Genomic DNA, 23,625 nt, shown 5'->3' on the forward strand with positions numbered 1-23,625 from the left:
TATAAGGGTAAAATGATACCCGGGGTCAAACAGCAAAGTTACCACAGCATCACAACCAAGTCAGTAACGGGTAAATCCTCCTCTGTTTGCCAAACAAGCATTGATCCGACGTGGCATACTCCTAATGAGACGTCTAAGGTCATTTTGGTCCAGATTGTCCCATTCCTGTTGCAACGCAGCAGCAAGTTCTTGGACATTGGCAGGACGTTGTTGACGTTGACGTAACCTCTGTCCAAGCATGTCCCAGACATGCTCGATGGGAGAGAGGTCGGTACTCAGTGCTGGCCAAGGTAATGTAGTGATGTTCTGTTGTTGGAGGTAACCTGTAACGATCCTGGCCCTGTGACATCTTGCGTTGTCATCCTGGAAGATGAAACGGCGGCCATGACGTCGTGCGAACGGCACAACATGGACTGCCAAGATGTTGTCCCGGTAGTACTGGCCTGTAACACGCCCTGCAACAACATGTAAAGCCGTTCTTCCAGCAACAGTGATGCCTCCCCACACCATAACAGAACCACCCCCAAATCGATCATGTCTGATGACGTTAACGTCTTGGAAGCGCTCGTTTCGACGACGCCACACCCTCCTACGTCTGTCCAAAAAATCAACAGTGAACCTTGACTCATCTGAAAACATCACATTGCTCCAGCGTCGATTATCCCAGTGTTGACGATCCCTACACCAACGACGTCTTGCCTGAATGTGATGATCTCTCAAACAAGGGATCACGCGAGGACGTCGGGTGCGAAGGTGACCCCTATGCAGTCGATTCCGAATCGTCTGGCCACTCACTCTCACACCAGTGTCTGTTTGAAGACGAGCGCTGATCTGATTTGCTGTGATGACACGATTTCTCAAGGCCAAGGTACGGATAAATCGATCCTGGGCTTGAGTTGTCGCCCTTGGTCGACCTGAGCGTGGTCTGTCCTGTACAGATTGTGTATCACGGTATCTGGACCATAGCCTGCTTATGACAGACTGAGAAACATTCATCGTCCGCGCCACAACCGCCTGTGTTTTGCCGATCTGTAGCATGCCAAGGGCACGTAACCTTTCATTTTGGGTAAGCCGACGCATATCAAAATTTGTTTTCTGGTCACTAAAACAATTAAACTGATGTTTCCACCCTGGAATTCAATGCCACAATGACTATAACATTCAAAGTCAGAGTCGTGCAAATCTTGGGTTGGACCCCCATGATGATCCCAAGCATCACCTGCATTCCATGCGGTAGCTATTGGTGCGTTTGGGCGTCACATGTAACTGGAAATGTTTCTTCTGTTAGGTTCTATAGTGACTTTTTTCGTAGTCATTTGCATATTTTAGTATTATGCCCCCAAAATCAAATATCCCCTACTTTTTTTGAATAGTATAGATCCATTCTGAAATTGTCAGGCTGCTCTCTTATCTTGGATAATCCATCATGTTGGAATTATCGTTTTAAATAGATCATGTGATAGGCTAGTAGTAAAAATTTGTTGATCTATGCAATCTGACTAAACCTTGTGCTGTGTCATTGAGAATCAATAAAATCAAGGTCTGATATTCAAATTTCACTTTAAAGATTCAGTTGAATGAACAGTTCACATTCAAAGGTTGTCAAGGCAATATTATGTTGATGAAATATCAATCTGTGAGGATATTGGCATGTCACTTTTTTTTTGCAATTCATATATTTGATCATATGCCATATATTTGACAATATAGTTTATGAAATATTAAACTAAATTGTGGATGTTGGACCCCCCCCCTTATCAGATGTTGAATAAAAAATGCCACACATTTCTTTGTTTTTACTGACTAGAGGAATTTCAAGTATTTCTTCAGAAGGAAATATAAGTTTTAATTTTTGTTTATTGCAGGAAGTGGTTGCAGCTCTGGCAAGATTTTACAACGTTTCCCAGAGAGAGACTGGGATGGCTGTCCATTTACACAAGGCATAGAACTAGTGAGTAATGCACTTAAAATATTTTAACATATATTTGTTCTAGGTATCATATATTTAAGGAATTCCATGTCCTGCTTTACTCAGATGGTGTTAGTGCTTTTACTGTCTAATATAGACAAAACTACTTTTTAAATCCTGGTCATAAGTAAAATTGTGATAAGCTCCGTCAAGAGGTTTGAGGGATTAATTTATACCCCAGAAAGAAAAATTGGTTCTAAGAGATATTTTTAGTGAGCTTGATATCAGATTGGAGGCCAGTTACAAGAATTAGTCCATTGTATGATTCAGAAAATAAGTTAAGAATTGTCAGGATCAGAGTTAGAAGAACTCGGTGAACAGATTCAAAACTCATTCCACAACAGTAGGAAGAGAAACTGGGGGTCAGGTGGGGGGTGGGGGTGGTGGGACGCCACTGTCAGGGCTATACTGTCTTCATTAGCCCATTTGGTGCAGAAAAGTAAGACATTACACCTCAGTTCATTTCTTGTCTGATAGCATAATATATGTACTGCAAACATGTCACCCTTAGTTTAGTGAGATTAAGATTCTTAATGAAGTTCAGTAATTTCAAATAGTTTCAGAGATACCAGGTATTCTTGATCAGTGTACATAAAATTGTTGATGACCTAGAGGCAGAAGTTGTTATCCAATCAAGTTGAAATCTTTATATAGTACATTGTTGATTTATAAATTGAATTCCAGTGATTTCTGGTAATTACCTGCTGAGTTGGTGCCCTTGATCAACTTTTGAATCTTGTACTTTGCTTAAAATGTATTGTTTAAGCTTATAAAGTTATATTAATAAGACAAAGAAGCCATTTGGAACTTTTTCAGATAATTTATTTTTCTGTAATAGAATCGCTTTACTGACTGCTTAGGTGACCTAAGGACTTAACTGCTGGGATTATGTTTCATTGTATGGCAACCCTAACATTTGTGTTTGAGTTTCATATTTTTACAGATTTCGCTTTTAGCAAAAAATATTTGTGTAAGAGTACCTGATGACACAAACTCGATTTAACTGGAAATCATGTAGCCATTTTGTTTCAGTTAAGCTGTTTGATTAGTGCATGTATTACTACATACCCTGATGCGAATAAGAAATAAATTGTTTGCTGCAGTTCAAGAAATGATGACTTTTTGTCAGCGGCAAATAAGTGTTTGTTGATACAGTGGTATTTGTTTTTTATTTCCTGACAACTACGGGCAGACATGTCTTAAACCTAATGTTAATTGTTTACATAGAATCAAGCACTATTTGCATAATCTAACCTTCTGCACTACTCCACAAAAAAAATCTAAGCTTAAGACAACAAGTGGGTATATCTATGGGAAAAAAATTCTTTTGTTTTTGTTTGTTGACAGTATTGTAGATTCTGATGTTCGAAATGAAAGCGGAAAAAAAACTTATCACATACAAATAAATGAAATATTTCCAAAGTAAATATGTCTTCTATATAATCCCTAAGCTGCAGTTTAGCAAGTCGAGGGGTTATCCAAAATATTTTTTTTCACTCTCTAGCTGGCAGAGAAGTAAATATTGACTTAATGACATAGTAAATAATATTTGTCTGTAAAATATTGCAAGTAGAAGGCGCTTTGTTGATTTGGTCAACAAACAGTGACCATATCCTGTTGTAAATAAGATGACGAAAATATCTCAAAGCTTTGTGGTGGAATCATCATGATACAGTTGTGTAATACATACCTCAATGTGAATATTTTCACATGCGGGAGTATATATTATCTAAGCATAAACATACTTAAAATTATTGTCATTGAAGTTGGATTTGAAGCTTAGTTGATTTAGAAACATCTAATGTAACACATTCATCTTTTTTAAACCTAAGATTTAAATTTAGATGAATTTGGTGATTATATTCAGAAAAAGATACGATGGTCTTTTTTATCACTTTCATCTGGGTGGGAACACATTTATAAACTTATGACTGTTTATTAAAGAGAGGTTTTGATTCCACCAGATATTTCAGCATGGTACTGAGTTAAATGATTAAATTTTGTTCTTTTCCTTCATAGTTCAAGATATTTTACTTTTATACAGTACAATACTTGTGTAAGCTTATTACACAGTAATTTAGTTAATGCATAGCACTCCCAAAATTCTTTTCTAACCAAGTGCAATACATATAATATTGCATAAAGCTGTTTAAAGGATGGCTCTTTCTATGGCATCCAAAAATTTATGGTGGCAGAGATTTCTTTGAATGTTTATCTTTTAAAAGAATCAGTGGTACCAGTAGGGGAGGAGGGGGGTGGATGCTGAATGGTTAGCGTGTGTGCACTGTATCAGAAGGTCTGTCATTCAGTTAACTGGCGTGGTTTTAATTCCCTGGTTGTACGTGACAAGGAATAGGGTCGCCTGTCCAACCTCAGGGGTTTTCTCCGGGTCCTTCGGTTTCCTCCCACTGCTAAAGACCCCTATGCGCAAGCGCATTGTTCAAATAAAATTGAATCATATGTTAGTCCCAAAATGACCTAGTTTGTGTCTCTCTGTGTACCAGTTGACCGGAAAATTAAACCTCAAACAAAGTTATCAGCTCGCTCTATGGAGTCCATGTTAAGACCTGTTATAAAAGAAGTTTGTTACTTCTTACTATATCAGTCATGTGCTTCAAACCAAGGAAGCCATGGTGGCTCAGTGATTAAGACGCTGGCTTGCTAACTAGGAGGGCGAGGAGGTCTCAGGTCCGCTCCCTGTGTTTTCTGAGAAAGTTTCACAGGATTTTCCTGTCAGTGTTTCTTTTAAGCTCCCCTGTTTTTTATACGCCCACATTGAAATGTTGTATATTATCGTCGCCTACGTCCCTCTGTCCGTCGGTCCGTTGACTTTAAATTTCTACAAAGTGTATTCTGTCATGAGACGCAGAATCCTATTGATTTTCAACGATTTCCGATAATTACTGCCAGAGTTATGGCCTTTGTTTTTACTTGGAAATATCTTGTGGACACTCTAGAGTCTAAAGTTAATATTCGATTGACTTTAAATTATACTGTTTAAGGTCATGAGACGAATCAGTCTTTTGATTTTCAACTATTTTTGATAATTACTGCCTGAGTTATAGCCCTTGATCTCTTTGAAAAATCTTGAAGAAGCTCTTGAGGCTAAAGTTAATTTCTGATTGACTTTATACTTATACACAGTGTTTAAGGTCATGAGACAAAGAAGTCCATTGATTTTCAACTATTTTCGATAATTACTGCCCAAGTTATAGCCCTTGATCTCTTTGAAAAATCTTGTAGATGCTAAAGTTAACATCTGATTGACTTCAAACTTATACACTTTGTCATGAGACAAAGAATCCTATTCATTTTCAACGATTTCGGATAATTACTGTCAGAGTTAAGGCCCTTGATCACTTTGAAAAATCTTGTGGATGCTCTTGAGGCTAAAGTTAATATAAATTGTTTAAGGTCATGAGACAAACAATAGAAATAAATTCTAATGATTTTTGATAATTACTTTATGGGTTATTACTCGTAATCAGATTTTCATGTGTTGTGAATGTTCTCATTACTGACAAAAGAAAAAATATGTGACAATACTTGTTGACTTCCTGAACGACTTAGCTTCTGTGGGCATATGTTTCGTTGCCTGACAACCTAGCTTTATTTTTTTTGAACACTGTATTGTCAGTTTGTATTTGTATATGGACAAGAAAAAAAATGCATGTGTTTACAGTTGCTTGGCCCCCCAAAATAGGGTCAGTCGGTCTTTTTTTTTTTGTATTATCTATTTCCTAGCATTTCCATCTTAAATACTGAGTAAGGTCCCTGAAAATAATACCGAAATTGCAGTGTTGGAATTTTTCTACAGAAAACGATGCGAAGACTGAGTTACGGTATAGGTTCTAGGAAATAAGAAAAAAAATTCAGGGTCTGAGATTTGGGCTAAAAGGGTCAGTCGGGTAACTGTAAAACAGGTAATGTTTTGGAATGTTTTTTTAATATGCATAGTTACTGTAGATCTCACGGTGCCTTGTTGCTCTTCACTGACTTGTAATCTATTTGAATTAATCTTATTTATGTGAAAGATTGATTATCGGTTTTGTTCTTCCTAGAAGAATAAAATTCATTATTTAATGGTCAGAACCAAGATCATTATTTATTGAACAAAAAAAAATTGTTATAGTCAGATCAATAAATTGTCCTTATTAATTTTTCTTTTTCAGTTTTGCCAACCATCAGGATGGAAGTTATCAACACAAAGAAAACAGCCAGAATTTTATGTGGCAGTATTAACAGATATAGATGCGGATCGACATTATTGTGCCAGTTTTACCTTCCACGAAACCGTGGCCATGACACCAACAAAACCTGATGATGAAGATGGTGATGATCATGAATCAGCTCTAGTCCACCATTCCTTGATGTTTGCTCCTAAAAGTCTAGTACTAGTCTCCAGATTAGACTATTTTGAAGCATTCAGGGTAAGTTATATCGCTAAGAATTTTCAGAATACATATCAAGTCTTTTTTGCTTGATCAAGGTCTAATGCCTGTGCTTTAGATCATAAGGTCTGTCATTGAGTCAAGCTGGATGGTTTCGTTCCCACACTTGTATGTGACAATGAGAAGGGTTGCATGCCTAACCTCATGGGCTTCTCCAGTTTCTTTCCACTGCTAAAGACCCCTACATGCAAGCAAATTATTGAAATAAAATTGTACCATATTTTTTCCCCGAAATGACCTAGTTTGTATTGAGTGGGCGTTAAAACTCATTTCTCCTTTTTTTTTTTATCACAATCCTCTTGATAGAAATATAGGCTGACTTGCAAACGTAAGAACTTAATCTGAGTTCCTATTCACAAAAAACTGAGATGGTTTGTTAGAATGGGACTTTTGGTCAGATTACAAGAGATTTTTGACTGGACTGGCTGCCTCATTATTTCAGAATTGTTATTGAAAATTGTATCATTCATTCATTGTTGTTGTTTTTAAAAGACATTGATTTGAATATGGTTGCCATGGCAACATTAAGGTCTTTCTTTTTAATCCTATATTTTAATGAGATCTATTACAGAATTGTTTAGAAATGTTACATTTATCATTTGAAAGTTTTTATTCCTAGTAATTTGAACATGGTTTGACAGAATGTTTAGTTGGTTTTCTTTGAATAATATTAGTTTAATTTTTGTTTTATCACTGTTATTATCATAAAAACATATATCATTTCTTTTGTGGTTTCCATGGCTACAAGACTTTTTAAAGGTTTGAAATGAGATTTATAGTAGATTTCATTCTTCCTTATTTATTCATCTAAATGAATTTTTTTTTACCCTATTGATTTGAAAGACTTTCAATAAGACAAAAAGATGTCACATGACGATATACAGTTGTATCTATACTTAATGCGTTCTTCAATACCTGATAATAAAACCTGGTAGTGTTTTTCATGACTTTTCCCAGGTTAAAGAAATTATGAAATCTGCTTGCTATATACTTACTATAGATTAACAGTTTCTATGTAAACACTAATTAAGACCTGTAGGCGTTCACTCAGTTTGATGTCATATGTCACATTTAAGCTTTCAGTGATCAAGTGATTATTTTTTTAATCCAATGATTATGATACTACCTTCAAATAAATGTAATGTTCTCTAAATTTATTAAGCATTGTGTAATTTTTGCTGGTTTTCATCGGTTGTTCTTAAGAAGCAGATCATTCATGACATAGAATTCAATCATTTTTATACGCCCACATGGAAATGAGGTCGTATATTGCCATCACCCCCGTTTGTCTGTCTGTCGTCCACAATTTCTTGTGAACACTCCACAAACTACATTGATCATCTGATTGTTTTGAAATTCATATATGTTGTTTACATCAGTGAGATGAAGAATCCTATTTAATTTCAATAATTTCCGTTAATTTCTTCTGGAGTTATGGCCCTTGTTTCACTTTGTTGAGCCTCATGAATGCTCTAACGACAAAAGTTATCATCCGATCTGTATGAAATTTATATGCATCATTTATATTGGGGAGACGAAGAAGCTTATTGAATTTCAGCAATTTTCGTTAATTACGTCTAGAGTTATAGCCCTATGTGATAATATTATGGCATTGACTAATACTAATAGTTGTTTATAGATTCTTGGACAAGCAAAATAACACCTGAAATAATAGAAATCTACATGAATTGAACTATAGGTTAATGAACACATTTGTCATATGTCATCTTTATGGTCAGGAATGCAATGTTTCTGCTGACCAAATTTAGTAATAAGTCCCTCCCAGAGTGCAGTGTAGGGGATATGCCTATAAATGCCCCCCATTACCTATAAATGAATAAAAATGTGACAACCCTTATCAACCGCTCGGACGATTTAGCTGCCTGGCAACCTATCTTTTATTTTATTTCTTGTATTTTACCTCTTTTTTTTCCAATTGCCATGCCCCAGATCCATTTACGATTTGAGATATGTTTTTTTTTATCTCGTGCAATGTCTATTTAGTTTGTCTTGTCTGATTTGTTTTGCCTGTAGTATGGTCCTCCTCCACTATTAGAATAATAAATAATAAAAATGGGTATAATTTTATTTCAGAATTGTCTTGGTATTTTATATACAGTATATATAGAGAATTTAGACGTTCAACTTGAAACCTTGGTAGGAAATATACTTGGCTGTGTACAGGTACCCCCACCTGGTGAGTCAATAAATATAGTCTGTCTTATCTCTTCCATACACAGTATTCATAAATACAGGAAACCAGAACTCTCTTTATTTGTTTGTTTCGGTCTAAATGTAAGAATAAGATAAAACATTACTTGAGAAGTTTGTCACAGCTTTGGATGATCAAACGAGCTTGATCTAAAACATAATTTGTAGTTAAATGAATAACTTTTTTATTTCAACATATTCGTGCGTTCTGAATGTGTTTGCTTTAGACCATCAGGTCTATTATCATTTTAAGTGGTGTGGTGTCAATCCCACTCTGATACCTGACAAATCATAGGGTTGCCTACTTAATCTTGTGGGTTTTCTAATAGTTTTCCATTTAATGAAAATTGGTCCTGTGTTTTTCATGTAGAAGATAGCAAATTATTGTTTCTTGTAGTAATAATATGTTATGTCATTTTTATGTTACCTGGATCTTTCAAATTTTTGTACGCCCACAATAAAATTTTATTGTAACCCATGTCTGTCGAACACGTCAGCCATTTAGTGTAAAGTTATCATCCGATCAACTTAAAATTTATACACATTTTTGCGTTCATGAGATGAAGAAACTTGAAGATTGCTGATAATTACTTTCAGAATTACGACATTGCCTAACTTTTTAAAATCATGTGGACCCTTTAGTAGGTAAAGTTATTTTTCAAGTGATTTGAAATTTATACATAGTTTTTAAGTACAAGACAAGGGATGATGAATCCTATTGATTTCCGATAATTGGTAATAAATGTTAGCACTGTCAAGAACAAGGAACTAAGCAAATTTTAATTGTGTTGTTACTCTTGTTCAGTTTTTTGTTGTCTTATAAATGCTCCCTACAAAAGAATAGATACAATTACCTGAAAAAAAAAAATTTCTTACAAAATTTATGTGAAGTCATGTTGATATCATGCGGTGAAGCAAGCTAAAATTGTCACCTCCTAAATGCCAGGTCTCATGCTTGAGGGAACATACCTTAATATATAAATATATGGCATGATATATAGTAGTTGTCTGAATTTCATAACTATCAACTTTTTCCTTATTCTTTGTCATATTTAAAACTCACATAACCATTTCATCTTCAAAGAATTGAATGCAGACATGTAAATTTAAAATCAATATAAAAATTTTATTAAATAATTATTGAAGCTCTGAAAGTGTTCTTTTAATGGCATTCAAAATGTGACTTGTTAGTTAGAAACTTCAAACAACTCATTATCAATCACACAACATCTACTGATATGATCAAAGTATTATATTATAGATCTCTGTGCAAATTGTTATGGTAGATAAATGTTTTGATGATGATGCCTGTTTATTCTATTTTTTATAGGCGGACCACAAGTACGATTTTCTATCGGAGCAGGAGATAGACAGGCATTACAGCCACCATTATGTCCTACATTACCAGCAACTCAAATATCTGTAGCTCATTTATTCGAACAATTAGGTAAGTCACACAGTTTAAAAAAAATTTATATCAAATCCGTAGAGTAAACTCGTAAACATAAAATTTGAGTACTGTTTAGAATCTTAAATCAACGGTCCTGCAATAACCAGGATGTTCAGTTTGAATGGTCATTAAGAATTCTTTAAAATTATACAAACACTATAAGTTTTTTTTATATGATAGGATCACATATACTTATATCTAATCGTCTGGGTTTTTTTTTTCCTTCAGGTATCAATAATACTCTGAGTATATTTAGTGCTGTTTTAACAGATCATAAAATCCTGTTCTTTTCTGAAAGCTATTCTCATCTCACTGAAGCTTGCCAAGCACTTACATCATTATGTTATCCTCTCAAATACAGGTATATATCATTTCAGTAACATGTTTTATCCCCCGCCTTTCTAAGAATGCAGGCGGCTATTAAAATTGGTCTGTCAGTCTGCCCGTCACACTTTTTGGAACACGATAATTCTCCTTCTAATTAAGCTAGAATGTTCAAACTTGGTGTAGGTGTTTATTAGGTGAATACCTTTATGGAGTTCGAAGATAAACATTTTCTGCTTAGGCTAAGCAGAGATAAACAATTTGATTGGTTGATGCTCTGGAGCTCGATAACTTTGATTCTAATTGAGTGAGAGTGGTGAAACTTTGTGTATTTCATTACATCAACACCTTGAATTAATTTGATGATGAGCCTATTCTGCTTAGACTTTGGACAATAACAACTCTGCTTTTAATTGAGTAGAATGTTTAAACTTAGTGTAGATTTTCATTAGGTGAATGTCTTGACTGAGTTCAATGATTAACACTTTCCACTAAGCAATTTCATTGGTTGATGCTTTGGAACAAGATAACTTTGATTCTAACTTACAGAGAGTGATGAAACATACTGTACAATTTCACTACCAGGTACTTTAAAACCCTTACTGACTTTGATTGTGAACATTTTCCGCTTGGACTGATTATAGATAATCAATAATCATAGAGTCTCAAGTTAATATCCCATTGACTTTAAATTCATACACCATGTTTCAGGTCATGAGACGAAGAAGCCTATTGATTTCTGATAATTACTGCCAGAGTTATGGCCTTTGATCACTTTGAAAACACTTATGCAGGCTCTGGTTTGATATTTGCTTACAGTTACGGAAGAACATCGAAATATCTATTTATTTTTTAATTGTGATTTATAACATAAATGTAGAACTTGACATTAAATATAAAAACAGTCTGGAAAGGTTGATAAAAACATAGCAGTTTATTGAGATTTGGTTCATAAATACCAGTAATTGTGTTGTTGGTAATATTGAGGATTGAATAATTAACAGATTAACTTGCATTTACAGAATCTTAAGTAGGACATTTTGAAATAACAGAGGTTTTTTTTATACACCTACATTGATTTGTGTTTGTATGCTGTCATCAGTCAGTACATCTGGTCATCCACAATGTCTTGTGCAAGCTCGAGAGGCTCTAATTGTCATAGAATGCAACAACCCTTTATGTACTGCTGTATAGCCTGTCTCACATGGGCGTGTGTTACCCTTGCTTAGGTAGTGCGTAGGGTGACTCTGTGGTGATGCCACAGTGATGCAGCATAATACCTATGCAACATGTAAATCAGATGGTACAATCATATCGTGGTCACAAATGATTTCTTGCTGTCAGTTGCCACACAAGGCTACAAAAATGTTTAGCAAGTACTATAGTAACACGTGTGTCACATCTCGCATGTTTACTGTGTTACTCATTGAAATAGAAATATCTGTATATTTCTATGGTGTTATTATTTGCGTCAACTTTGCAGTAACATTGATTTCGGCAAAATTTTGAACATTTTCCAAAAGCAACACAGCTTTTGCAACACCCTGGAAGTACCTTGATTGAAGTCATCCAGCTACCGACACACGCCATGTGCTACCTTGGTCTCACACAGCGTACATTTATCTACACAAATACTTACGCTGGGTGGCGTTAAGGGTTACACAGAATAGTGACATACCAGTAAGTGTATGTTTCATTGCTTTGTAATCTCTTAAGAGTTTATTAGATATTACATTTGATTATTTAAGTTATATTTAGTACAATTTTATTTTCTAGTTATGTATAAATTTCTGTATTACATTTTATTTCCATTTAACACATTTGTAGTTTGTATATATTTCTATATTACATTTAATTTATATTTTATTACAATTGTAGTTTGCATATATTTATATATTACATTTTATATTTAATTTATATTTAATTGTATTTTTCAGTTATGTATATATTCCTATATTACCGGCTCATTTATTAGAAGTACTGACAGCTCCTACACCTTTTATAGCTGGTGTTCATTCTTCATTACGTAATGATATTTATGATCTGGTAAGTTACTAAAGCATTAACGCAAGTATTAATCACAAATTATGGGGGGGTCTAATTCTTTTTTAGTTTCTTGTTAGATTTTAAGCTCTGAATTATGAAATATGTAAAAGTTATAAGTACAATTGAATAAAAACTAAAAGACAGATAGGAAAGAAATGTAACAATTCAATACTCATTAATTTATGGACTTAGCTGCCTTGGCATATATTTCATTGCCTGGCAACCTATATTTTTAAATTATTTATTTTAGCTGGATGTGATAACAGTTGATCTGGATAGTGGAAGTATTAAAGTACCAGAATGTGTTAATTTACCCTCAATACCAGAAATAATACTTAACAGAACCAGAAAATTACTCTCGATGGTAATTACAATGTTATCATTTATGGGATGTCGAAGTTTTTTAAAAGTTGGACTGTTTTTTTTAACGAGACACTGAACGTAGAAGAAAAACATTTTCATGTGGACGTATATTGTCGTCGACCCTGTCCATCCGTCTGTCAGTCCACAATTGTTTGTGAACACTCTACAGGTCACAATTTTTATCCGATTTCAATGAAACTTGAAATATAGGTTTATCACCCTATGATCTTGGTTCCTTTCGATATTGGCATGTATCGGACTGTAACTTCATGGATTATGGCCCCTGATTGTACGAAAAATCATGTTTTTAGCTTGTGAACTCTGTAGAGATCGCAATTTTTATCCGATTTGGTTTTAACTTGAAATGTAAGTTTATAACCCAAAGATCTCAGTTCCTTTCGATATTCGCGCATATCGGACCGTACGATTGTACGAAAAATCGCGTTTTTAGCTTGTGGACCCTATAGAGGTCATAATTTTTATCCGATTTAAAAAAACGTATTATTATATCACCGTTACACCCTAAGGACGGCTGAGTTTGAATTTTAATCCTATTTTGATGAAACTTGAAATGTAAGTTTATAACCCAAAGATCTTGGTTCCTTTCGATATTCACGCATATCGAATTGTAATTTCCTGAATTATGGCCCTTGATTGTAGGAAAAATCACTTTCTTTTTAGCTTGTTCTCTATCCATCTCTCGAAAATGTGGGCGTATTCCTGCCTGGCAGCCGCTGGTTTTTTCCGATTTTAAAAACCGTTTAGATATATCACCATTCCACCATAATAAAGGTTGAAATCGAATTTCGGGAAAATCGAAATGAAAGTGCCCGAAAAAATGGCCGCTCTTTGTACTCAAATTTTGTATAAGTATGTAATACAAAGGTTATGGACCCTCTAGAGGTCACAATTTTTATCCAATTTTGATGAAACTTAAAAAAAATCTTTATATTCCAAAAATCTCAGTCACTTTTGATATTTGTGCATTTAAGACCATAACTTTCTGGATTATGGCCCCTAATTGTACAAAAAATCCTTTTTGTTTTTAGCTTGTTCTCTATTTATTTCTTGCAAAATGTTGGCGTATCCTGCCTGGCAGCCGCTGGTTTGAATTTAATTTAAAAACTGAAACAATAAACCAGCTTATTAATTGATATTATATTTGTATCATCATATTCTAGAAGCAGTTATATATTAACAGTTGCTTGTTACTGTATTTGGTTCTTCCCTTTATGATTGTATATAATTAATCTGTATAAATATTGTTTAAAACAACAACAAAAATGTGTAAGGTTACTGCCCTTGATGTTCTATTTATAGAACAGAGCTATCTTCCAAACAGACGGCTACAAGGAAATAAGTAGAAAGTAATTGGAACTTTTAAAGGACCTACATGTATAAGGGACTGTCGCAATATTTTAAGCAAATAACCCGCTGCGGATACAAAATGATCATTTAAATGTTGGTTATTATTGAATCCTGAATGGAAATATGTCAATATTTTCTTTCTCTGTCATCACATATGAGCATGTGGTGATTGGATTAAGATCTATCCGCGGGTTATTCATCTTGACACAAGTGTTGAAATTTTGCGAAGATCCATAACTTATGTTAAAAAGACCATCCCGATTTTAACAGTCTCAGAAAAAAAAGTGTATGTATGAAATTTAACCGCCAAAATATAGAGGAACGGTGTATTTACCTTGTCTGAAAATTTCATCTCAAACTATTGAGTCATTTGGATGTGAACGTCAAAACTGCTTATCCAGACACGTGACTCTTTTAAGATTATGGGTCAGTTTTTTCATTGGGTAACCTAATAATCTATTACCGCCCCTTTAGAGGTCAAAACAGTGCATGATGCATGTTCTGTACATGATAACGAACGGTGGATTTCACCTAGACGATATAAAATAAAAGTCTGGTTTTATCCAGATACCGTATAATACAGCTTGGGACACAGGTCTCCATTTCCAGATGAAGACTGACGGGTTTAAGTTATTTGAAATGATATCACGTATATTGAGTTAGTTGCTTGGCTCCAAGGAAGAGGTTTTTATAGGCTTTTATTACAAAATTACGCAGTTTTATTCTCCAAAATATATTCAAGATTGGCCCTTTAAGATAAGACAATGCGAGTAATTTTTTGACCAATGTGCTTTTATGACATTTTTTCTGTAATATTTCTCTCTTGATCTATTACGATTTTGAGCTGAATATTTAATGTATTTTATATTATGTTTTATCTATTTCAGATTTTAACACCACAGTTATTAAGTGCTGATTGTGCATTCTCTCCATCACCTAAAAAACCATCACTTGTACAACATAGGGTAAATACTTACATTTTATTTATAATCACCTGCAAGTACAAATTGTTGGAATAGAAGATCTGATTAACATTTGAAATTGCAAATAAAATACATCTCAAATCTATTAATCTTTTTCTTGAAGTAACTGAAATATTACCTTTCAAAGTTGAAAAAAACTGATGTATAGGCTTTATTAGGAAAATATGCCAATTAGTTGGATTCTAAAGTATATGTAGCTTCTGCTCTTTTCACTGGAAGCTAGCATTTAAAGTAGCAACATTGTTTTTTTTAATCTATAGTAATCAACTACATCTTGCATGGTACACTGTAACCCAGGTATCGTTTAATCTTGTGTATCTAGCACTAATTTCTTTCACATTCAATATCCAATCTTTGTTTAAAAATTCGTAAAAATCGTTTAAAATCACCATAAATCTTTTAATTTGTACTTCTGTCCAGTTTAAAGCTGACCATTCAATTTTGATAATGAGTGTCCAATTTACAAGGGTTTAATTTCTCAATCATTGTTAAAAAATAAACAACCCAATTGATTAATGATGTATAATGATTAATTTTTGAACAGTGATCACGAAATTAAATACTTGTAAATTGGACACTCATTATCAAAATTAATCAGTCAGCTTTAAACTGGGCACATGTACAAATTAGATGATTTATTGTGATTTTAAACGATTTTTACGAATTTTTAAACAAAGATTTGATATTAAACGAATGTGAAAGAAATTAGTGCTAGATACACAAGATTAAACGATACCTGGGTTACAGTGGTACAAACTGATTGAATCTAACAATTGCAACCCTCCACATTTCCCAAAAAATGATTAACAACTAAAATAATGTGATAACAATTGGTGTTATTCAAGAATATTACAAGTACCGGAGTTTAAACTGTATCTCGAAATTAAACTGAATATTCAACATTTAGTATTATTAGATGCTGATGAAAGAAAACAAATAATTCTGCCCGGGATGGACTCATTGCCATTTTTTGTATTGTAATTAATCAGCTCTTCACTATATAATTAATCTAGAAATATTAGACCACTCCAAAACTTGACATCCTTTGTTATCTACTAAAACATAATATGGTATAAATTATTTAATTGTAGGACAAGGAAATTCGAGCTGTGTTTTTACGTCTGTTTGCTGAATTATTTACGGGCTATAGATCTTGTCTTACTCTTATTCGTATTCATCCAGAACCATTCATTAGTTTTCATAAGGTATCTAAATAAATTTATTTTTATTGTCAATATTTTTATCAACATATTTTCGTATTTTTTAAGAAATGAAATGGGGTTTAATGTCCTACTTTTCTGCACCGACTAGACTAATGATGACAGGCATACGCCAAACAATGTGCCATGAGGGAAATTTTGTCAGGACAGTGGCGCTACGGCCTTCTCTTATTTCGAATTCCAACTGTTAAGGATTCTTTTACGTGCATTCCAATGTGTACACGGGACCTTGGATATTTGTCCTATTCGAACAACTATACTTTGTCCCTTGCCAGGCCCTGAGTCCTACGTCACTGACAAGGGGTACCATGCCAGAAATCCTGGTGAACTTTCTTTGTCAACGTGGCGAACTCCAGGTTAACAAGCCAACTTCTTTCTTACTGAGCCACCATGTCTTCCGTATTTATTAAGAGTGAATTGTGATGCAAATTGATTGTCACATTGTCAAACTTTTTGGTATCTCTCCCTTTTTTTTCATCTGTTTGTGAAACAAAAGACTTTTACCCAATCACTGTGATGTAGTAGCTGTGGTACCAGTGTTGATATAGGCCTACTGATAAAAGGGAAAATGAAGACAGACTAACACCATACAGTGTGCTATGAGGGAAATTTTTAGCCTGGTCAGTGGCGCTATGGCTACTCTCAAGGGTTCTTTTATGTGCACACCAATGTGTACACAGGACCTTGGTTTTTCGTCCGATCCGAACCACAAGACACTATCCTTGCCATACATATTAGCAAGGAATCATTATAGCCAAATGGTTTTAATTGAAATATGATTTTGTTAAGAAATAGAATGAGTTATAATGCATTCTAGTCCCCATAGCTCTGCATAATTACCCTTACCAGAATTTAAGGAAAACTGTTATACACAGTATTTAAAACCTTACAAAAACATATTTAAGTGACTTTTACTTGGCTGTGAAAGAAAAAAAAAAATTTTCATTGGATTTTATAGATTGATTTGTTTTATGTAATGACAATCTGTCTATGTTGAAAAATTTATGTCTCTTGATAAAGCTAGTGGTGACTGTTGAAATTTAAACTGAAATTAGGTAATCAAAATAACATATCAGATCAACCCAAAACAATTTATTTTGACCTAAATAAAAGAGGTCTAGCTCCTTTAAATGATTTCAAAACTATTTATCATTAACATGTAATTATAACTGGCAATTGAAAAATTAAAATAAATTTAAGGTTTCCGTCTGTATTTTAGGCTTTTTTTCTGGGCTATAGAGGAATGGTGGAAGATGACTTTACACATCGTGTTTTAGATGGAATGAGTTTTTCTAGCTTTGTAACAGAAAGAGGTCCTCCATATCGTGTCTGTGATATTTTTGATGAAGTAAGTTAACACAGATAAACAATGTTTTCTTAAAGTAATGATGATTGATTTTCATTATTCGTAAAATATCAAATTTCATAGAGTTTAATCCATGTAGATATGTACTCAGATTGATTATTTAACATGTATTTAAGAAAACAACCAAAGCTAGATAATTTCCCGACTTGGATTCAGTCAGATTAAGAACAGACACATTAATTAGATTTCACTAACCATAAAGATAGTGATTGTCTTGTTATATATATCACAGAACGTCATCCAACAATAACACGACTTGTAACTACTGCCGATTATGGTAGATTTACAAAATTTGGAAAGTTCAGCTTCATAAATATGTCGATCGTTGTTATGTTTTGTATATATATATAACTGTATAATGTCTTTATTTAGGTTTATGCAACAATCCAAGATGAATTAAAAGAAGAGAAAAACCATCCAGATAAAATGATGATGAACACTAAAAACATCTCTAATCAACTTTATCTTAATGTAAGTATATATGAAGTGCTCTTTTTCAAAATACTGTAAATACCATTCACATCATTTCTGTTTTTAAAAACACTGTAAACACCATTCACATCATTCCCTTTTCAAAACACTGATAAATTTCAAGATATGTAAGATGCCTTGTTTGGCAAAGTTGGTTTTACAATATTTATATTTTATTTTACTTAATATACAAAGTTGTTTAAAATTGTAAAATCTATTTCTTCAGGAATTCCCTAATCCACAGCCATATATACAAAAAGTCCCGAAACCCACAGATGGAGCCTATGCTAGAACGCATCAACCTGCATTTCCTACATTAAATAGTAAAACAGTTCATGAGATAATAGAGGAAGGCCTTTCAAAATCCAGTATTAAATCGAAGTAAGTTATTTGTTAATCATATCTAGCATCCAGAATACACAGTTATTGATACCGTACTGTTTTAGATATTAATTTGATAATGTAGACTTGCAAAAGGAATTGAAATAGTGATTGAATAGTTACACAAGTTAGATTTTTTTCTTTGATCAACATCAATTTTCAACGATCATATTAGTTTTTTTTTTAGGGATTTTGAATCCCTTTGCAAACTACAGACTTTTGATTTACTGATCACCATTGATGTTTTTACTGGGATACCCACAGTTCAGCACACGCACGCCCAAAAATCGCTGTAACAGACCGTTTCATTGTCTAATCCCTCAATATCAACCAGAATGCGGGTTATATAACAACTCTTCCAGATCCCAGTGTAGTAAACACAAGTAAAACTAAATTTTGAACTATAACTATAAGATGTTTTAACATAGCAGTATTATTTCTTTAATGATTTTAGGATTGCTAACGTAAGACCTCATCAACCTAGAATTGTACCCATGGGCCAACCTATTTCTGCCATTGACAAACAACAAATGGTGGAAAACCATGCCAGACGTCTTGAAGTTTTAAGGAATTGTATCAACTATATTTTTGAAAATAGGATTTCAGATGCCAGAATAGTAGGTTACTTTTGGATGAATTGAATTTGTGAGCTATGGGCATAAAATCCTCATTTAAAAATATACTTCATTTTCCAGAATGATTTTTTGATAAAAATTTGTGGTCTAAGGGGAGATAACACTGCCAAGTTGTCTCCCTTGACACATTTTTTTTTTTTTCATATCTTGAAAGACCATGAAAAAAACCCAAGTAAGAATATTTTTATTTAGTTTATATTCAATGCATTTCCTAATGTTTTTGTGTGTTTATTTTAGATATTTCCAGCAGTATTAAGAGCTTTAAAGAGTAAAGTAGCTAGACTAGCCATGACACAAGAATTAAGTTATCATGTATTATCTAACCGTGCCATGTTAGAACATCAACAGTTTGATTTAGTTGTAAAATTACTCAACTGTGCTTTACAGGTAAATTGTATTATGAATAAGTATACTTAATAATAATAAATTCTCAAGACCTTGGTCCCATTTCACAAAGCACACTTAAGATAAGAAACTGTGAAAATATATTGGTATGCAGCACGCTATTTCCAAAATACTTAAAGCAATTCGAAATTTAGCATACCAATATTTAGCTTTGTTTTCAGATAAACTCTTTGATGTTTTTCAATTAAGCATACATTATGCAAGAGCTAAATCTGCCTATTGCAGGTCTTTCTTTGGGCCTGAAATGTTTTCTAAATTATTAATTAGACATTAATTAACTGATCCAGGCCATAATCAACTCTTGATGGCATCGGATTTCTCCGATATTAAATAGATTAGAACAGTTCCGCCATATTTTGATTTAAACTAAAAATGGAGGAGCGAGACTTAGCTTCATACAACCAGTACAGTGGTTGAAATTATTGCACACGTCTTGTCAAACCTTCAAAGGCTAATATCTTCGCTCACAATAGAGTAATTTGAATGAAAGTTTCAAATTATTAATTTTACATTAACTATTTTCGAACTATTATAGCAAGCATGGCTAGCTCTTTATCTAAATCTTACATAATGTACCCTTAATTTAACTGTATCAATATATACATTCTATTAAATTTTTGTAAACAGTGGCATTATTATTTAAATATTTGATAATGAGTGTAATTTATTTACTTGTAGAATGATAGTAGTATGGATGAACATGGTGTAGCAGCATCTATATTACCATTAGCTACAGCCTTCTGTAGGGTGAGTTATCTATCTTGATATGTTCTTTGGGGGATACTCGATTGTCTGTCCAGAACATCCTATATTGACCGAAATGCAATTGAGTGACGCGTTGTCAATCCCGACAACGGAGGTGGCGTGAGTCGAATCATGACATAATTAAACACACTGAATATGTTACAGCTGTCATGGTTGGTTGAGAGGTTATTAGGCAGTTGGCACATGTGTTGTAGCCCGAAATCAACCTTTTCACTCAATTGTCAGTAATTTTGAGATAATTTAATTCCAGAACATTCTATCGAGTACCCCTATAGCTAAAAATCGGAAGATTCTAATATTTGAAATGTCACTTTGTCTTTTAGACAGTATAAGACTACTGTGCAACAGTTAAAACAGTAATACATTAATAAAGTGAATCTTGCACTGGTAGATGCAGTGGTCAGACTATATTTATGACTATCTTTTTTTCATATTTGAAAGTTTTTAATTTAAACAGTTTTTATATTATGTTATAGGTGTGTTTGTTTTGTAAACCAACATCAGAACACTTTTGTGAATGATGTGCTATATAAATGTTTAATAAGTAATAATAATGTCAGCAAGATTTGAAATCCTACTGAGGTTTGCAAGAGCTATTCAAATCTCTTTATTCCTGTTCCCGTCCTTTTCTTCACATTTTATCTCATCACGATTTTCTGGCATGGCTTTCCCTTGTCAGTGGTGCAACTGTCTAGTCATTCAGATGGGACGAAAACATAGGTCCTGTATACACATTGGCATGCATGTAAAAGATCCCTTGAAAGTTGGAATTCGATATAAGAGTAGACCTTGGCACCACTGTTCGGACAAAATTTCCCTCATAGCACTGTATGGCGTATGTCTGTCTTCATTATCCCAGTTGGAACAGAACAGTAGGATGTTAAACCCCATTTCATTTCATTTTATTTTATCTCTGTTTATTTCTTTTCTTTGTAATTATTTGGTTGGGATTTTTTGTTTCTACAGAAACTATGTACGGGAGTGATACAGTTTGCATACACATGTGTTCAAGACCATGCTGTTTGGGCGAATCTAGCGTTCTGGGAACAGTCATTTTACCAAGATGTTCAAAAACAAATTAGACAGTTATATTTACCATATTATGAAGAACATTTAGTATCAGAAAGACAAAGAGAGGGTTCAAAATCTCCACAATCTCCTGCAGATGTAAGTTGAAACAACCAAAATAATGATTCATTTTGTTTAAAATCAGAAATTAATTTAATTTTGTTTTTGTATGAACTTTATGACTAATCATATTGTCTGTATTGGTATATAGCGCTACATATTGTGAATTATGGCAACGTGATATGAGAATGAGTAGGAATACAATTGTTTGATATAAATATTTCCCTGTCATACTAAATATTGCAGTGATATATAGTGGTAAAATTAGAAAAAAATAAAGAAACAAAGTTGTAATCTGATGTTAATCTCAAGAACCAAGGTCAAGCACGTTTGAAATTCATGAAGTACTTTGGATTGAAAACTATTTTAAAACTGCTTGCTATAATAGTTCAAAAATAAATAATAAAAAATTAATATTTTGACCGGAATTATGAGTGTTGGAAGATGTAGCGTAAATTTATATTACCATAGCAACGGTACTGGACAAATGAGACTTAGTTTCGATTATTCATTTTATCATTAAATTTGTAAATTCTAATCCATTTAAATCTCTGCCATCCGATTGTTTAGAGAAATGATTATAGGCTGGTCGTGTTAATAAACATGTAAAAACTAGTTTATATAACAAACTAAAGACCTGTAATGGGCAGATTTAGCTCTTACATAATACATCTTTAATATAAATAAAGAAATGCTGAATATTGTTTTTAGAGTCATGATACAAGTTGGAGTCGATCTATAGGTGATGGTTATAGAAGAACAGCTGGTGGTAAATATAGACATAGAGAAATAGGTGCTCTAGAAATAGCTGCTGAACAGGTATATTATCACATTGAATTCATAACACATCTTCCCAATGGCAAGAGTAGATGAAACAACTCCTTTGAACACTTGCATTAGAATGTATATAGCACAATATCAATTACATTAATATACATTCATAATAACACAACATATTAATACTATTACAGGTATCTTTATCAAGCAATATATGTTATATTTATAGCACGGCTTTCATGAGTTAACAGGTTTAACCACAGAGGCCATAGGCCAAGGTGTTAAACCTGTTAACGAATGAAGCGTGTTATAAATGACTTGTAACATTGACACCTGCTCAACATGCTCGTTATTGCACAGAAAACCCTCCCCACTTTTGTATATGATTTCTACTAAAACTAGCGTAAACCAGCAAAAGTGTGCAATAACATTGAAAATGTGTAGTTATTGCATGGTTAAGCTTCAGCCAATCTACTAGAAGAAAACAATCAGCTTATTCAACAAAAAGAACAAAGGAAGATTTCCCGTCCATGTTAAAAGTTATAGATAATCATTTATTTTCCTCAGGAAGGTTACATATAATTTATACTGTATTATTTGCTATAGTTGCGAGTGTGGCCAACATTAGGTAAAGAACAGAGAGATGAACTGATGAGTAATGAAGAATCTACAGTCTACAGTCAAGCTATACATTATGCTAATAGAATGGTTTATTTGAGAGTACCACTAGATGTTCATAAAACGTTAAAAAATACAACAGGTTTCGATGGAGAGAGTAATAGTAACAGTAATATAACGGCCAGGTTAATATCACTTTTAATCACTTCTTTATTCTTCTTATTTAGTCCATTCGTCCCTAGGGAGCCACAGTGGCTCAGTGAGTAAGATGTTGGCTTGCTAACCTGGAGGTTCCATGTTTGATCAAGATCCAGATGTTGACCGATATTTATGTTAATATTTTGTCTTTACCATTTATAGATATTTATGTTTATATTTTGTAGTATTGCTGAAAGTGATAGTTTTGATGCTGAGAGTGGTTTCGATGAATCAGAAGCATCTGATGTTGGAGCTAATGTTATACGATTTGTATCACGATTTGTAGATAAAGTATGTAATGATGGTGGTGTTACATCTGATCATGTTAAATCATTACATCAAATGATACCAGGTATAATATTTATATTTAAAATACTGACAATATCCTTTGATGTTGGCATACCATTATTTCAAATAATGTAAGCGCAACATTTCCATCATATATTATTTATACCAGATGAGAGAGAGAGAAATGGGGTTTAACATCCACTCAACA

At 33.5% G+C, this 23,625-nt stretch overlaps 1 protein-coding gene across 3 annotated transcripts in view; it reads left to right on the forward strand.

The window, feature by feature from the left end:
* LOC126825040 (myotubularin-related protein 13) overlaps nt 1-23,625 on the forward strand; it is an 82,268-nt gene that overhangs the window by 31,463 nt on the left and 27,180 nt on the right. For all 3 annotated transcript variants that reach the window (XM_050554463.1, XM_050554464.1, XM_050554465.1), the window contains exons 2-20: nt 1,866-1,951; nt 6,142-6,399; nt 8,515-8,617; nt 9,962-10,078; nt 10,310-10,442; nt 12,343-12,451; nt 12,702-12,815; nt 15,070-15,147; nt 16,257-16,370; nt 17,605-17,733; nt 18,124-18,222; nt 18,449-18,603; nt 19,058-19,220; nt 19,476-19,625; nt 20,322-20,390; nt 21,375-21,575; nt 22,248-22,355; nt 22,920-23,116; nt 23,315-23,481. In XM_050554463.1, coding sequence (XP_050410420.1) covers nt 1,866-1,951; nt 6,142-6,399; nt 8,515-8,617; nt 9,962-10,078; nt 10,310-10,442; nt 12,343-12,451; nt 12,702-12,815; nt 15,070-15,147; nt 16,257-16,370; nt 17,605-17,733; nt 18,124-18,222; nt 18,449-18,603; nt 19,058-19,220; nt 19,476-19,625; nt 20,322-20,390; nt 21,375-21,575; nt 22,248-22,355; nt 22,920-23,116; nt 23,315-23,481 — 2,550 coding nt within the window. The remainder of the gene's footprint in view (nt 1-1,865; nt 1,952-6,141; nt 6,400-8,514; nt 8,618-9,961; nt 10,079-10,309; nt 10,443-12,342; nt 12,452-12,701; nt 12,816-15,069; nt 15,148-16,256; nt 16,371-17,604; nt 17,734-18,123; nt 18,223-18,448; nt 18,604-19,057; nt 19,221-19,475; nt 19,626-20,321; nt 20,391-21,374; nt 21,576-22,247; nt 22,356-22,919; nt 23,117-23,314; nt 23,482-23,625) is intronic.

Source organism: Patella vulgata, chromosome 6 (assembly GCF_932274485.2).
Source record: "Patella vulgata chromosome 6, xgPatVulg1.2, whole genome shotgun sequence".
NCBI lineage: Eukaryota > Metazoa > Mollusca > Gastropoda > Patellidae > Patella > Patella vulgata.